This window comes from Astatotilapia calliptera, chromosome 6 (genome assembly GCF_964374335.1).
Source record: "Astatotilapia calliptera chromosome 6, fAstCal68.1, whole genome shotgun sequence".
In the NCBI taxonomy this organism is placed as follows: domain Eukaryota; kingdom Metazoa; phylum Chordata; class Actinopteri; order Cichliformes; family Cichlidae; genus Astatotilapia; species Astatotilapia calliptera.
The window spans coordinates 31,982,057-31,999,423 of record NC_137427.1 but is presented as its reverse complement, the minus strand read 5'-3'; the positions used below and the strand labels follow the sequence as shown (position 1 = coordinate 31,999,423).

Genomic DNA, 17,367 nt, shown 5'->3' with positions numbered 1-17,367 from the left:
AGTAAACTCTCCAACAGGTTCATGTAAATCCTACCTGTTCAAACCGATACAGATTTCCGTTTCTGTACCAAAAAAAGGAGAAAAAAAAGTTATAAATTGACAATAAAAAAAATTGCATTTTTATGCATAAAGAAGTGGAGAACTTACCATTTGCCGTGCTGACATTACACTTGTAAGAGAAACAGACACAGAGCACATTACAAATCTACTATATTAAGACTAATGTAAGACAAAACAAATAATCTAAAACATACAATTACCTCTCCAATGATGCAGTCTGAAATAAAAACACAGGAAATGCAAATCAGTTTAATGTATTTAAAAAAAAAATCAGTTCAGTAATAAGCTACAGTTAGACTGGATGTTATTCCTGACGCTTGCTAATTATTGACAATTTACATTTAGCGTGTCCATAGAGTAGGTGGTGTGTGGAATAAGATGAAACAGTGAAGAGACAAAGCTGGATATAAGACTTTGAGAATTAGTGTTCTAAATCTTTATGTTGATGTAACACTCACCAGGTGGTAGTTGGTGGGATAGAGCCTCTTTAGTCTGTGTGATAGTTGCAACAATGCCAAGAGAAACCACAGGTATGGCCAAGTCCAGTCTGGCAAACCTGTAACATGTAAACACACAGATTTTAATCATAGTGCCATATATATATAAAAAAGTTTAACCACTTCAAAAGTGCCGAGTATAAGTAGATGTGAAACTCACAGCGTTTTGTATGAAGAGCAAGTGAAGTTTTCCTTGGAGGAGAAAGAAAGCAAACATCATTCATTACTTTAACAAGCACAGGAAAGTAAAAATGATGACTTAACAGGAAGGCAGCTGCTCTTTTTACCGGGTGAATGAACACGGTGAGGTTGGTCAGGAACTCTGTGAATTTATTCTTTTCAGCAGACACGGTCAGGTAGTCAAAGAGCGCGTTGATGATGACAGCTTTGTCCGGCAGATTTGGAAGCGACAGCGACAGCAGCTCTGCGCTCTGTTGTGCAGTCAGGAGTGTCAAGACTTCAATCTAAAAGGAGATACGAAACAAGTGAGAGTTATTTCTATTAGTTCACAGCTTTGTTTGTTTGTATTTTTTAAAATCGCGTCAATTAACCGAAGTCCCATCTCACAGGGTTGAATTGTGGGTTGAGATGGATCAGCTCAGTGAGCGACAGAAGTGCTGAAAATGGACCGAAATTCTGCTGTATCCACACTGCAGTGCTGTTGGAGGTGGACACACAGCTGGAATCTAGAAGAAGTTTTGAAAAAGTAGAAATAACTGTAAATGATTGATTTTTAATTTTATTTTTTTAGTTGTTAAATTAAAATACGAAGCATGCGCGTACCTGAGCGTGGCTGCGTCAGGAACTGCAGTATGAAATCCTGCAAGACCAACTGCTGCTGGTTTGAGGTCATCTGGTTAAACTGGCTGATAAACGTCTGCAGTCTGAAAATGAAATCACGGCAAAAAGAAAAAAAAAGAGAACTAACTAACCAATAACATTTTGTAACTGAAAAACAAATTTATATTTGTACTGCATGGATATAACAGAGAACCCTTTGGATTTTTGACTAAACCAACCGTTGTTGTATTGTTGTATTTCGACTCTTGATTTAGTCTCATCTGCGTGCCTTCTACACTTCCTGTCCTACTTGTCTTTTTGTTCTTGATGTTACAGCGAAGGTTGGTTTACTTTCATGCCATGTGCCAGCTTTACTGACTTGTTTGTGATTTTCCAGACTGTTTTCATCTGATAATGAATCGTTATTATCGCTTCCTTACATTTACGACTGATTTTTTTTATGTAATTACTCATCTTAAATATGAAAAATAGCAAACTAACAGCTAACTGAGATTTCATTGTAAGTAAAACTGTGAACTTTTGCAGATTAATTCTCTCTGCCATGCCCTATGATTTGCCATGCCCTTTGCGTCTTTCTTTAACAACTCCACACTCCATTCGCTGACAGTTTTTTTTTAATTAATGGATACGACACGAAATATTCTAGACCTGAATGAAGTTCAGATCAAATTTAGAAATATTAATTGCAGAAATCCTCTGAAGGGTTCATCTTCACAGATGAATCTTGGAAATCAAAACGTGAACTGTGAACCACACTGGATGCATGCTGTTGGGCGTGTGCAGCAGCAATTCTGACAAATACTCACATTTCCTGGTATGACTGACAGGTCAGGTTTGTGCTGCTGAGACAGCGCAGAAACATTCCTGATGCGTAAGGCAAGAAGCTCCTCAGGCGGCCTGAGAACCACAACCTGATAACTTCGCTGTTCTGCAGCTGCTCATCTGTCAGCAGCGACACTCTGATCTCTCCAATCACATCCAAGACCTGTGGCGCTGATGGAATCACGGGCATCGGCTAAACAAGAGATAATTGAGTTATTTTAAAGGCGGATTAACTTTTCCCCAGGTCACAATTCTTGTAACTTAGTGTTTGAATGATTCATTTCATGAATCCTTATTTGTTTGTTAAAGCTTATTAAAGTCATTAACCATGTTAGCCAGGATGTCCAGGGCTGGGTTTAAAACATTGGAGACTTTAGTGAGCAGGATTTTCCACAGAGTTTTGGAGTGGGCGCTGTTCCCAGAAAGATTACACATCAGAAGAGATGCCAGTTGATTGGCTGTGAAGTTGTCCAGCTGGATGTGTGAAAGAGACAGAGGACGTGTAGTTATTCTCTGCAATAAACAGTAATGAGTCCTCACCGGCTCTGTTAAAGTAAATCATTACCTGTGCACAGGCATATTCCTCCAAGGGGACGTTGCAGGGAACTTGATTAAAGGTGTCCAAGTAAGACAGCAGATCAGAGCTTTGGGTCACACAAGACAGGAAATACACGTCAGAATAGAAAACAACTGCAGTAGCATTGCTTACTATGTAAATCCTATTAAAAGGGTTACCTGTTGACTCCTGCACAGCTCTGAGTTTCTGTCAAAAAACAGAAAATTATTTCTTTTCAGAAATCATACAAACAGAATGTATTAGTGTTTACGCTGGCAACAGTCAAAAAAAGTCTTACCATTGAGCGGGATTACCGGGCACTGTAAAAGACGGGATTAACAAATTAAAACAATGATTGAAATATTATTCAAACCGTTGTGACAACCACAGCTTAAGAGCATTCAAATTAAGATGTGATATGAGCAGAAAAGACAACAGTTGTTGTGATTTGTTAGGATTTAAACTAAATTGTATAGAAGAAAAAATCTCACCCTGAGGTTCGCCGGCACGCACTCTGTCCAAATCAGAAAATAAAAAAATATTCAGTCAGCAAAAGCACAGGTTTAGGTCTACTTACATGGACTAGCTTAAGCCATTACATTGTGCACTCAGTCGTTTTTTGTCTTTGTGTTTGTGAGGCAGTGAAACGTACCGACAGGTGCAATGTTTATCAGGGCTTCTATAGTGGCCCAGGTGACTGGTTCCATTTCTGGAGGCAGAGATGGTATGGCTGCATAGAGCTGTGTAAAGCTGGAATACAAAAGAACACAAAACACACATGTAAATAAAGAGTATATAGAGAGCTACCCAATCAGACCTTCAGACCTTGTTTTTGTGATGTCCACTATTGAAAGCTGAAATTAAATCTGCATTAAAAATGACTACCTGTCATGTAATTAATTTTCTACATTATCCTGTATTAATCCAGTTAATAAGCTATATTAATGCCACAATGTATATTGTAATCTCATTTCTTTCTCTTTCTGTTTTCATTTCTGAATTAATAATAGCAATAGCAGTGGTTCAGTTTTAGCCATTAATGCATTGCTACGAAGCCTTAGCTTGAACATGGTTGCAGGTATAGTCTGCAGTGAGAGAGCTCTCCTGATTCACTGAACAAAACAGCTTGGAAAGAATTGTGAGGTTCATTTAGTCAGAAAACCGGTTAAAGTTACTCACATTTGTTTGTAGATGTCGCAGGAAGGATTGATCTGAAAAATTGCATATTTTATGATTAATATTTGAGAAAGGCTAAAGCATGCTCAACACCTATCACAGCAAAATCTCCAGTGTTAAATTATCACTAGAGAGTGTCTATATGGGTCCACTCCTCTGGGTGTTAAATACAACACTGTTGAGTGTTAAATTAACACTTTTGACAGTGTTATATGTTTAAAAGTAACCTAGTCAGTTTTGAAGATTAACAATGACTAACACCGAGCAGTGCTGATCTTCTAACACTGGAAAATAACTCAAAATGTTAGAAATATTCCAGTACACTCTCTAGTGTTAATTTAACACGGGAGATTTTGCTGTGTACACATCTCAGCCAAAGCTGTTACCTCTCCAGCGAGCCTGACCAAAGCGCTGAGGACCTCTGGGTACTTCCTGGCTGCAGGTGACTCCGTCAGGAAGTTAAACACTTGGCTGATGACAACGTCTTTCTCTGGTGGAGTTGGGAGAGTCAACAGCAGCAACTCTACCGTCTGATTTGGAGTCAGGAGGTCAAGAGCCTCCAGCTGAGCGGGTTACAAAGCAGAAGAGGAGAGCACAATTACTGTATAGTAAAATTACTGCTTCTGTTAAGTCTGAGCACATCTGTGTTTTGCAAACTTACTCCAGAGAAATAAGGGTTGAGTGCGTAGAAGTCGAAGATAGAGGCAAAGCTCGAGAAGAAACCAAAGTTGAGTTGCAGCCATTCTGCGCTGTTATTAACTGCAGAGACACACTGGGGGTCTGAAGCATTTGTACAAACATTAACATAAATGCCAAAGGAACTGGTTTTGTAGTATCTGTGTGTTAATCTGTGTTGTCTGTGTCCTCTTCTTACCCGAGGTGTTGTGATTTAGCAGGAAGGGGTAGATGAAGTACTCGTAGATGTTGCTGCTGTACATCGGATCAGCATCCAAAAAGTTCATGCGTTCACTGAGCGCCGCCACACTGCACACAGCAGGGCAAAGACAAAGTGAGAACGACTGCACCAAACCACGTTCTCGTTAAATGAAAGAGAAATGAAAACGGTTGACTCACAGGGTTTGGTAAACGGGGCAAGAAAAGTTCTTGGTGCTGAGGCAGGAGAGGAGCTCTGGCTGTACGTCGGGCAGGAGGGGCAGCAGCTTGACCTTGAACCAGAGCTGGATGAAAGCTGGGTCCGTCAGGTGCTCCTGGGTCAGAGTTGCTGAGTTTGACTCGCTGAAGATCTGCTTAAACTCGGATTCCAACTGCGTGAAGTTCTACAGAGGATGAAGAACGAGGAAGCATTGATTTGCTGAAGCTGCAATGTGTGTAGTGAAAACACAAGCCTATGAAAGCAATGTTGTGAAGCTATAAGTCACCGTGGAGCTGTTGGACAGTACTCACTGCTGTGGAGAGCTCCTTGATCAGCAAGTTCAGACGTTGAGTCAGCTCTAGAACCAGCTTCAAGACGACGGCTTCTGTCATGGTCAGGTTGTTACGAGCAGCGCAGTGCAAGACATGAGCCACGTTTGCCACCGCGTCGGTCAGCTGACGGCACGGAAAGAAAAATCATCGGCACAGAAGTTAGAAAAACTTTTGACATTCAATTTTTTTTTATATGTCAGGAATTTAAGTGAAGAATTCAAAACATTCGAGTGTCAATAATCAAAGGTAAATAAAACCTCACCCCGCAAGGGCTCTTATCAAGGGTGATGCTACAGACATCCTGGATTTCAATCACCGTCATGTTGTCCATACTGTTGTCCAGACGGCTGCACAAAAGTAAAGAACACGCTTGAACACAAAAGACATAGTGATGCATCATCTTACAGCACAGCAACGTTCACACTGACCATGCTGGCAAACAGACACATTTTAAAAGGTGTTCTAGCACATGTGAAATTGACAAAAGTTCCTCAAAGAGTGACAAGTACGAAGGTTCTACAAGGAACGTAAAACTGCAAATTGTAACATTGACTTAGTGAATTTCTTCTGACCTTGAGTGACTATGAGATGCTCTTATGTATATTTCTCCTCACATTTTGAAACCAGATAATTACTTAATTAGAAAAATAATCATTCCTAAATGGTGCTAAAGCCTCTGACTGCTAATTACTGTGGTATTTATTTAAAGATTTGTTTTAGTTGCAGACTGGCTTTCTAATACCACTCTTAGCTTAATTTCAGTCTGCACTAATACGTAAGAAGAAATTGAGCTTTTAAAAGCACAGCAAAGAGAATGGGGTCACTATACAGCATAGCAAACCAAAAAAACAAGCTAAAACAGGCTTAACAGAGCGTTGCTGGATAGAGCTTTAGAGCCGCTGATGTGTCTACATCACTGATGCATTATTGATAGTTTTCCTATTTTCAATGGAAACCATTAATGTAAATGAGGAATTCCGACTTACAACACTTCGTGGAAAGCGAGCGTGATGTTTTCATGCATCAGGAGTTCTTCATCGGGCAAAAACCTCCGTAACAGCGGCTTTACAACGTAATGATACCAGTCTACTACATTTGTCACATCAAACTTAGGTCCCTCTGGGACCTCAGGTGCGCTTGGCTGGTATTTGCCAGCCAGCTCAGAAAGAGTCCAGTTGAGCAGGAACTGGGTCAAAGTGGTGCTTCTTATATTTGACGGATTTCTCTGGAAAAAACAGGTCAGGGGTCATTTTTTCTAACTGGCTGTAGAGCTGTTTAGACAGCTTAGAGAGTGGCAACACATGAGTGTGCGCGTGTGTTTGTGTACCTCACGTGTGAAGGACACAAAATTATGAACAAAGCTCCCGATGGGTTTGAAGGCTGACATGAATCCATTTACGACCTGGATGTGCAATGAAGCAGAGGCTGTTAAATTTTACTGAATTAAATTTTTTATGAATATTTTTTCTAGAGATGAAAACATCTTCAATTATTTTGCAGGTGGATGCGCACTCTGTTACTGTACCTGTTGGAGGCCTGGCTGATGTGACAGCTGTACTGGATAGGAGGGTGGGTACCCAGGGGTTGTCCAGTTGGGGCCCCATCCAGGGCCAGCAGTGGGTGATGGGCCAGATTCCCCTGTTAGCAGACTGTGGAAGACCAAGGCTAATGTGCCATTGTCTAAACTGGCAACATAAGGGCTCATGAGCAGCTCGGCCTTTTGTGCTGGAGACAACAAGTTAAGAACCTCCAGCTGTGAATGAAGAAAAAAAAGGAGTAAGAGAAGAAGAACAGGAAGAAGTGTGGAGCAGCGATATTTGTTGTGGTGGAGTTCTCTGTAGTGTCCAGATTGCCATAAAAACAGCTGTATAAAATTCATAAAATCTTAATTAAGGCTCAGTTTAACTCACTCCATTGAAGACCACATTGAGCTCTGAAAAGTCCTTCAAGCGGGCCATGACACTGAAGGCACCAAAGTTCTTCATCAGCCACTCCGCACTGCCCTCATCTGGCCTCACACAGCCTGCACACAGATCACACATTGACCGACTGTGTACATACTAGCAGTTAGCTCCAACATTTGAACAAACTGAAGCTTTAATTGTGACTTAATGAATTTCAGTCTGTCTGCAGACAAATGCAGATTGTCAAAGATAAAAACTGCAAACATATTTTAGTAAAACATAGCACTTGATTGGTTCTGATGCTTTATTGTCTAACATGAGAACTTTGCTTCTTCTTTTAAATTTGATTTTATCCATTTTAAAAACCCAAATAACTTAATTAAGAACAAAACACATTATTAGCCCTAGCTGCACTTTGACCCTGTCCTGTGTTGTTTAACTTCTGGACAATGATTTTCCTCTTTGTCACAGAAGAATGCAATCCCCACCCCATTCCCTGCACAGTGTTCCCTGTCGGGGTTTTTGTGTGTGTGACTGCTCCAAATCTAGTAAGTTTGGTGCCTCCTTTTTTTTTTTATCAAAGCCTTTAAACACTTTAAAAGCTATTTCTATTTGTTTTTTCTGTCTACAAATGTTGTTTAATACCTCAAAACCCACCAAATAAAGACCTCAAGAAAGTAACACAAGTTGTTGCAAGAGGCTTATTTGGACGTTATTATGCAAACAGGCTTTTTGCATGAATGACATTTATAACATCGTTGGCACCTTCAGTTAGTGACAGCTGCTAATTTGGTACAGAAACATTCAAAACTTTTGAGAAAACCTATTTATTTGTTGTTTTGAACACATCCACACACCGTTTAGCAAACCTCAGTAAATGATTAGATGCTTAGCTGTGTGCTGTGCTGTCTCCATGCCAGTACAAGCAAGAAGCAACTTTGTTGCTTGTGAAAGAGTTGTTGAGGGTCACATGATAATGAGAGACACTTCTAGAAAAAAGTTGTAGGAAATACCATTGCATGCCTTTGAGTTGTAAATATGTAAATATTAAGATGATGTTAACATGTTTGATCTACAAAGACTGGCACTGTAACTTTCATGTAAAGGGCCACGGTGTGAGTGTCTGAAAGGCGATACAGATACATTTCCCGGCACACGGTCATTTCCAAATCTGCTTACAGTACTTTAACAGCTATTAGATAACACTTTGATAACCTGTGTAAGTACAATTTTGATAACACATGCACAATGCAGCGCTTAGGCCTATAGCAGCAGTTACGATAAATTAAGGTTTAGCTGGAATATGAATGTGAAACAGTTTCTATTTTTGACCTTAACTTGCAAAGAGTGATTAAATGCTAACCTCACAATACCGTGTGACATATTTGTACTGAAAGTAAAGTCTAGTTTATAGGAAGAAAAAGTTATTGGTATTAGACACGTTACCATCAACTGTTGCCGAAGACAGGAACGGGTACATAAAGAATGTGTAGATCCACTTTTGCCTGACTGGATCCATCTCAGAATAGTGTTGACTGAGCTCCTCCACTCTGCGAGGAGACGTGGGATGTTGGATTATTATACTAAAATCTCAAAATTACAGAAATAAAGATGAGGACAGTAAGAGGCCTACACAGTCTGGTAGGTGGAGCAGCTGAAGTTCCTGGTGCTGAGACAGGACAAGAACTGCTTGGTGATGGATTTCAGGAGCGGTTTCATGTTGACCTCCAACCACATCCTGACCAGATCTTGATTTTGTAGAGCGTCTGCAGTCAAGTCTAATTCCAGAGCGCCCTCCACACTCAAAATTGGTCCTCTTGTCATGCTTGATTTCTGTGGCAACAGGGATGGAGAGGCTTTATACTCACACGTTTCGCCAATAAGCTACTCAGCATTCATCTGCTTACATGAAACCTACTGTCAACAGGATTTATAAGTTAGTGACCAACAAATAATGTCAGTGTTGTGACAGAATAAAAAAACAAACTTAGTCCATCCCTGACTGGTCATACTGGAATTTGTAACATCTGTTCTTCTGCTGAATGCTTGTTGAAGTCATACCATAAACGTGTACACATCCATTGTGGCTTCAAGAATTCCTTTCAGCTTTCGCATTTCATCTGCGCCCGTGTCTGTCGAAGGCAGGCCCACACACTGTAAGAAGTTCGAGGTGGCGTCTGGGACCTTGAAATTTATGACAAGTGGAAAAATTACTAAGATGGAAACCAAAAACAACAATAATATTTCAATAACTAAAAAGCAAAAGCAATGAGATTAATTGTGCCTGATTGTGATTTATTACACTGATTGCCTGGTTACATGATTAATAATTCCTCTCATATAGTTGTACATATGAATACTTTACTGATCCCGCAAAGGAAATTGCTGTATTATGGCAGCAGCATAAAGAATAACAATAAAAACATCATTGTTTAAAACACCACAGCACCACACTGAAGGCCTTATTATGTGAAATAACTGTTAAAATAAAAAATAATAAAATAAGACAATAAAAATGATCTGAATTATTATAGCAAGATATATAAAGAGTTTGTTTTTAAATGTGACTATGTCAGAAGTCCTGAAGTTACTGTTGTCATTTAGTTTAAACAACAGGTTCACACCATAGATGACGCAGTTTTTATGGCAAGTGTATCTGATTTAGGTGTGCTGATTCTATGCTGATCGTTGTTATATACATATACACATATAAACAGCACTTAGTTTGTTTCCAGTTGCCCAGGGGAGATTTTGTTCAGATGCATATCTTAGCGAACTTTGGGCTGACACTACAAATCGGAACAATATTATGCTATGCTGTGAGATTTATGCCACTTGAATTAATTTCTAAACTGTCTCCTGTTCTTATAATAAGGTAGGTGTTGTTAATTTAGCTGCTAGCTAGCTAAATTAATCTTTTTACAACATTTGCTTAATGCTCTTAAAACAGGATATGTCACAAAATAAAAGTTATTAAAGTAGAAGTGATTTAATTCCGAAATAAAATGTATTCATAGATAACACAGAAAAATATTTTCAATATTAAAGAAAAATCTTTAATATTGAAAATATTTGTCATGAAACATAATCTTTCATCTTCTTAACGTGATAAAGCATTTCGCCATACTCGCATCAAATACTGGGAAATCTATTGTTTGACATGTTTACCCACACCAGTGCACTACCCAGTGTTTTCACAGTCACTCTTCAAAAGTATTTAATCAAGCTCAGTGAAAAAAACGATGTGAACAGGTCATGAGCTAATCTTGATCTTTTTGGTATGCGTTTTGGGCAGTTTGACAACTTTAGTCATAACAAGAATCTCATGACGGTATTTGTGATCTCACAACCACGCTAACGAAATAATATCCTAGCCATACTGACTGTTTGCATATATTCAAAGTCAGCTCAACATATGTTGCATGAAAAAATGTTTTAAAAGAATAGAAAGCAATAACAATATGACGTTTGTACTTGTAGCTTTGTGTTGTGTTGTGCTACAGTTACACTAACCTGTGTGCAGGCATCTTTTGTGCATACTCCATTACTGCACGATCCACCAATTACAGAAAATAAAGATTATGCAGGTTATTGCATTTAGAAGAGTGTAAAATTTACAAGTGTAAATATTATGTCTGTTTCTGTGTCCTGATCTTACCTCTGTGCACTGGATCCTGCTGTTGGGATAAGACAGAGTTGCATGTTAGAGCTGAATCCTACCAATGCATTTCCCCAAAACTTGTTTAAGCAGCAGAGTTTGGAAATTATTTAAGTCCTATTTTTAATGCAAAATTAGCCAGGAAATAGCATACCAAATGTTTAAACTCTTTTCTTGTTTTTTAAATTGCTGATTTAAAGGCTGTGTGGGGCTAATTAGTGACATGATTTAGTATAAATGATTTGGTTTGAGTTTTTCAGAAGCATACAATCCACACCTCTCAGTTACAATTTTACACAAAGTCCCAGCTTGTTGTTTAATGAGGTTGTAGAAGGGCATCAAAAACCACCCGGATTTGTATATTTGTAATAGTAAAATGCTTTTTTTTCTCTCCCGAGTGTATATTATTAAAATGCTGATGCTAAAAAGAAGCTCCTATTCTATTCTAAGAGACTGGTTACAGAGAAGTGTTGAAACTGTCAACAATACTGGCATCATATACGGGAGAAGATGTCACAAAATGACCAAGAAGGTACACGTAGCTTTAAAATTGTGCTGCTGAAATAATATTTGGTCAAAATGTTTCTGGTTTTGTAATAACAATAATAATATTAATAATAATAATTTGGTTTCTGGACACCTTTCTAAAGCCCAAGGCCACCTTACAAAGCATAAAATATAAACAGTAAAAGGATAAAAACATTTTCTGTAAAACCAGTGGTAAGAATTGATTCTAAGAAATAACCCATTGTTATTTATCTGCTTAAGCCCGTTATTGTTGTCTAGAAACTACCTAAACACACCCATGAACCGCACCATTGTTGCACCATTTTGACTCATTTTCATTATTCATGGCTTAAATAAATACTGGTGTCATGAAAAAACAAATATGTATAAATCCACAGCTGAAAGTAGTCCTCATCAAAAGCATCAAAAGCAAAGTTGACAGTTACGAGAAGTTCATGAGCCACCTGAACACGAGTGGGTTTTTAAAAAAAAGAAGTATTAATATTATCTTATAAATATTAATACGTTAATTTTAGATTATAGTATTTAAAGTGTATCATGTGTAAGTTTCTTAATCTACTGTCCAAGGCAAAATGGCCATTGGTCTTATGTGAGTGTCAGCAAAGCACATCAGCTGAGTACTTTCCCTCCACACTCTGGCAAGATTTTAATCAACATTAACTGAACCTGAGCAAATAAAGCTTGTGTGGATGAATGCAGATTTATTGTTCTAGTGCGTATTTACAGCAGCAGAGTAATGTTTGTGGGGCTACAATAGTCATGTTCCTTATGATTCATAGGTCATGGGAATAAAGGGACATGAAAATATCTCAACAACATTTGTAATGATGTGATTTTATTGTCAGTTTAGGAGATTTTTCCCCCAATCATGCCACCGGTCTTTCCTTTTAATGAGCTGCTGATTCTTATACATATATACATTAAACACACAAAACTTCCTCTTACCAAAGGAGCTCCCCAGTAGGTAAACCAATAGGAACAGGTAGCGAGCTCTCATAATGCAACCAGTCTCATGAGATGTGAGGGCTTTGTGTTGAAAATCACTGGGGAGAGAAGAAGAGAAAGCAGCTGACACAGTCATCCAGGCATTACAGGAACTACAGGCATCACATAACTAACAGGTGGATTAATGATCGGGCTGTCTAAATAACTGGCACTCAGTATCAAAGTGCTATATATCACATCTTGGTCAGACATCATCAAATTAGGGGCGAACCGCTTGTGGCTCAAGCCATCTAAAGCTTTAAACATTATATAACCAATCTTTTTAGGCAAACAATGAAAAGTCAGTCTATTACTGACCTTTCACTCGAATGCCTGTGTGTTTAGTGGCTGAAAGGAATCAGGGAGTGGCTGTTAGATGTCTTACATACAGCCACCTAAAGTAACCCATAACAAAGTGACATTAAAGCATGATGGGAGAACTGAAGCATTAGTGGAAAGAATGCTGAAACCCTGCCTCACACGGCTTATAACAATGAAAACAAAGATAACCTTCACATAACCCTGCTCATAAACCACATTGCAAATTGTCATCACTAGTAGAGTGATTCCTTTAACAAACCTTCTAATTTTGACTTTTGTGGCACTTTCCTTCAGAAATGACCTAAAACTTTATCCAAATCTGCTGCTGCTGCTTTTCACAGAACTGTCCGTTTGTTTGAGTACAGTGAAATCACGCAATGCACCGATGACTTCATCGTTACGCTTGGCCGTGGACACCATTGTCACAATGTTAGGCACTTGCTTCTGTTCCTTGAGAAACATATAAAGAAGTACAAACATTCTCGCACGCAATATTGAGAGTCATGCTGGTATCTTGAAATGCTGCTCCTTTACACGTTAGTCACTCAAACCAAACATGGGCCTCCACCTACATGTCAATTCTTTTGTAAGGGGTTTGATATGGTGACCAAAAGCTTTATCAATATACATGTGATTACTTTATAAGGAGCAGCTTTGATTTGCATTTGGGAGGTTTGTTTGTTTCCACAAAGCGGCCACACACTCACGAAACATACAAAACCAACATGACTTATTTAGCTTTTTGAGTTTTTCCTCAACTGTTATTTTTTATTTTACAAGACTTTTGTAAAAAAAATTTAAAAAAGAGGTCAAATTTGATTTTTACTTATGCCACACACAATGACCATTTCTAATCCAGCAACAGTCAAAATGTAATCATTTACTAAAAGAAGAGAAAAACCTATAATGTTATAGATAAATTGTGCAGTTCTTATCATACAAATATTTTACACATCGGCTCCCCCCAAAACTCTCGCCCTGTTTATGCCTCATCATATGTTGCAACAGCGAGAACAAATAATTATTTAAGGTTAAAATGTTTGCTCAGTATCAGTCCTCCTCCTCCTCGGCCCTTTGTACGCCTGTCGGATGAAAGACCAACACCACTGAGACACTTTGTGAATAATTTGCCATTTTCAAAGACAGAACGTGTTGGAAAACTTTAGTACTTTTAATGCTGGTTACACAGCATAGCCAAATTTGCAAACATTTCAAAATAAACACATGTAATATATATATATAAAAAATGACATTTCAGAGTTGTTGTTTTTCTAAATGTTAGCTTGAGATATATAAAGCAAATAGTACTGCATTGTTACTGGCAGTCATCTGAACTGTCAGTTTGTGGAGAATAAAATAGAGAATAAGAAAACGTGAAAAAAATAAAACAAGCCATCCCCGCTAAAGATGCCTTTTATGTTTGAGTAAAAATAAGTAACTATAAGAAGTACTTTATTTTTTATGCTTTACTTATAGACGTGTAATAACTTGTACCATTTGCTGTATGCACTTTGAATTTAATATTTTCCTGCTTCTGTGTTTAAAGATTTTTCAGTGTAGTATATTTTCTTATGAACAAGAGTAAAATATTTTGATCTCCTTTAGAAAGTCATATTTTTTATTGGTACCACTGTAAAGAGCACAGTGATGCCATTTCTTCGAGGATAACACACCAACCTGAAGACTCTTGGTTTAATAAGGTAGCTGTTATTCCCATGCATGCAATCCGCAAATAGCGCGTTGTCACTGGAGGTAAACCCTCGCAGGGCAAGAAAGACCAAATTATTATGAGCTGAAGGGATTTTCTGCTTTGTCTGCGTCTGTTTGCTACTGAATAACAAGCCTACATGCAGCAGTGATTAAAAACATCTCTTGAATAGAAGTAGATCTATGAGTTAAGTCTGTGATAAGCTTTAAAATGAGCAATATGTCCTTTTGATGGAGTTTCAAGGCTGAGTAGGAACTTAAAATGATAAAACAGCAAATCAAATCAAAGCCAGATTTCTTACCAGATCACGTCTGTAGGTAGAGTTGTTCAGGTCTTGTAAATCGCCTCTGTTAAACACTGTCTTCTGACACTGGAGGCACCGGCGCACGAGTGAAGGGTGTGTTTCCTTGTGACTGTGACACCGGTGATGATGGCTGAATCCTACCTGTTGCTCAAGAGGGCTGGCCCTTTTTCTTTTTTTGTAGGAGTGTATCATATTGTAATCAGAGCTTTTATGTAGATGACGGCAAGGAATCTGCTGCTTTGTCTGTGAATGTGTGTATAAAGTGGAGCAAGAGACATACAGCATAAAGTTATTTCTGAATAGCAGGTTGCACTTCCACTTTGTTTTTTGGATTTCTTGGCAACTTGTTGTAGACACCAAAATAAAGGCTGACTTTTTTCCCAATGATGAAAAAGAGATTTTGTCAGTCTTCAGGCTTTCCTCTGTCATTTAGTAACTTTTGTCGTTCGCTCTGTAAAATCAACATATCTACAGTAAATGCTGCGTCCAATCATTTTGAAAACAAGTTATTTTGGGTTTTGAGAGGCTTCATTTGCCTGTTATCATAAACACGTACACAGCATGGCATGCACACGCAGATCCAGTTAAACTGGTTTGCTGCTCTGGCTGAAAAGAGAAATGAATACAGGTTTTACCAGAGTGAATCGATTCAGGAAAAATGGTGTCCGACGGGTGCAGTGAGAACATACTTCAAAGTTATTTCACAATATGAAAAAGGAGAAGAAATCACGGCATGTCTCCATTACCTTTTTGTCTCACTATAATCAAGCCATTTTCACACACGCAACGCAACCTTGAACTACTTTTGATGTCACGCACCAGGTTCTTATTACAACGTGATGTCCAGATGTACTAATTTAAGCCGGTGAATTAACGGCGAGTTAACATTAGTTCATTATTAAGGACATATGAGAACCTTTAGACAGCCTCACAAATCTGTCCGCAGTTCATCTGTGAGTGACACACTCTTGAGCACTTCAAGAAAAACAATCCTAACTCACACTCGCTGGTGTATAACAAGTCTTATTGCTCCTCTTAAAGTTGACGGTTTGTTTATGCACATTGTTTGTTTTCAGTGTATCGTATTACATCTCTCTAGCTACTTATGAAAAGAACATGGCTATTGATATTCATGGATGTTTGGGAGGCATTGGGCTATTTATTTAATGAATCACAGTCAGATGTTAGGGTTAATTAACACATTGCTTTCAGGTCATGTTCAGCTCTCCCGTAAGTTTCTTTTTTTCTTCCCATTTAACTTTTCCACTTGTCATAAATTTGAAGGTCCCAGATGCTATCTTGAACTTGTTTTTCTTGAACACAACAGACACGTGCATCATTTATGGTATGAATTCAACAAGCTTTCTTCAGAAGACCAGTGAGGGATACAATGAGTTTTTCTGCTCCTTCTTTTTGTTTTGCTGTGTCACAACATGGATATTTTCCATCCCATGATATGCTAACTTACTGCTCTAAACATTAGGTTATATGTAACCATATGAATGCTGATTAGCTTTTTGGTGAAACACATGAATAAAGCCTCTCCTTCACTGCTGCCACAGACATCAAGCATGACTGTCGGGACAGTGTTGAGTGTGGAGGGAATTAGACTTGGCAGCAGTCCCTCTGCAGCAGGGTGTCGAACTCCAGGCCTCGAGGGCTGGTGTCCTGAAGGTTTTACATATCACCCTGGGTCAACACACCTGAATCAAATGATTAGTTCATTACCAGTGCTTGGAGAACTTCAAGACATGTTGAGGGGGTAATTTAGCCATTTAAATCAGCTGTATTGGATCAAGGACACATCTAAAACCTGCAGGACACCGCCCCTTGAGGCCTGGAGTTTGAATCAAGATCTGTTCAAGATGTGGATGGAGGTCAACATGAAACCGCTGCTGAAATCCATCACCAAGCACTTCTTGTCCTGTCTCAGCACCAGGAACTTCAGCTGCTCCACCTACCAGACTGTGTATGTCTCTTACTGTCTGCCCAAAGTGGATGTACACATTGTTTATGTACCCGTTCCTGTCTTCGACAAGAGTTGCTGGTAAAGTGTCTAATATAAACAACTGTGACTTACTCTAAACTAGAATTTACTGTCAGTGTGAAACCTGTTATGTTGCACAATCCTCTGAGGTTAACATTGAATCACTTTTTGCTAGTTTTGGTCAAGACTGCGAGCAGTTTCATGTTGTAATTTAACCTAATTTGGTCCTAAATGCTGCTGCAGGTCCAACATCTGCATCTCAAAGTGCATCCATCTATGAATCATGACATTTGGTTGTAAGTATACAGGTTAACCATGAGATGTGGGATTGTACGTCTCTTAGGTGTGACTAAGAGATCTGTTGTTGACCTACATCACCTGAGTGATCCCTCGGCATACGGCCTCATGATTACTCCCCAGCCGTTTCTCATCTGACTTACAGTGGTGTCCCCTGCTATCACTTTGTTTTGTTTGCTGGTTCACTTCCCAGTGTTCCCCGGCTCTCTGTACCCTTGAGTTTTTTGATTCATTTTTCATCTGCCAAGCTTCTTCTGTGGTCTCAAGGACATTTGCAAACATTTGTATTTACCCCAATGTTTCCATATTCAAACCCATTATCAGTCTTGATGCTTGTTT

The 17,367-nt window shown here is 38.8% G+C and overlaps 2 protein-coding genes across 2 annotated transcripts in view; both read right to left on the bottom strand.

The window, feature by feature from the left end:
• The window catches only part of LOC113024514 (uncharacterized), a 37,510-nt gene extending 37,451 nt beyond the window's left edge, over nt 1–59 (bottom strand). Inside the window, exon 1 of the mRNA XM_080303155.1 lies at nt 35–59. The gene's annotated coding sequence lies outside the window, so the exon portion shown is untranslated. The remainder of the gene's footprint in view (nt 1–34) is intronic.
• LOC145429520 (uncharacterized) lies at nt 55–12,651 on the bottom strand. The gene is made up of 30 exons (XM_080303156.1): nt 12,373–12,651; nt 10,900–10,918; nt 10,755–10,788; nt 9,303–9,425; nt 8,875–9,074; nt 8,688–8,791; nt 7,248–7,360; nt 6,863–7,090; nt 6,665–6,739; nt 6,324–6,562; nt 5,600–5,684; nt 5,317–5,460; nt 4,987–5,189; nt 4,787–4,896; nt 4,574–4,692; nt 4,299–4,475; nt 3,916–3,947; nt 3,389–3,486; nt 3,228–3,250; nt 3,035–3,056; nt 2,916–2,943; nt 2,746–2,824; nt 2,508–2,654; nt 2,165–2,373; nt 1,341–1,441; nt 1,125–1,243; nt 845–1,021; nt 718–749; nt 519–616; nt 55–277 (listed from the first exon to the last, which is right to left on the bottom strand). The coding sequence occupies exons 1-30, from the start codon at nt 12,506–12,508 to the stop codon at nt 198–200; spliced, it is 3,354 nt and encodes a 1,117-aa protein (XP_080159282.1). The 5' UTR covers nt 12,509–12,651; the 3' UTR covers nt 55–197.
• Between the last annotated feature and the right edge of the window lie 4,716 nt (nt 12,652–17,367).

Bases quoted from the DNA above. Each gene is read 5' to 3' on its own strand.
- LOC145429520 (XM_080303156.1), bottom strand. From the start codon at position 12,508: ATGACTGTGTCAGCTGCTTTCTCTTCTTCTCTCCCCAGTGATTTTCAA. The intron at 4,897-4,986 runs GTGAGTCAACCG...TGCTGTGTGCAG, and splicing joins TGCCCCGTTTACCAAACCCT to TGTGGCGGCGCTCAGTGAAC. The intron at 2,944-3,034 runs GTAAGACTTTTT...GTTTTTTGACAG, and splicing joins CCCGGTAATCCCGCTCAATG to AAACTCAGAGCTGTGCAGGA.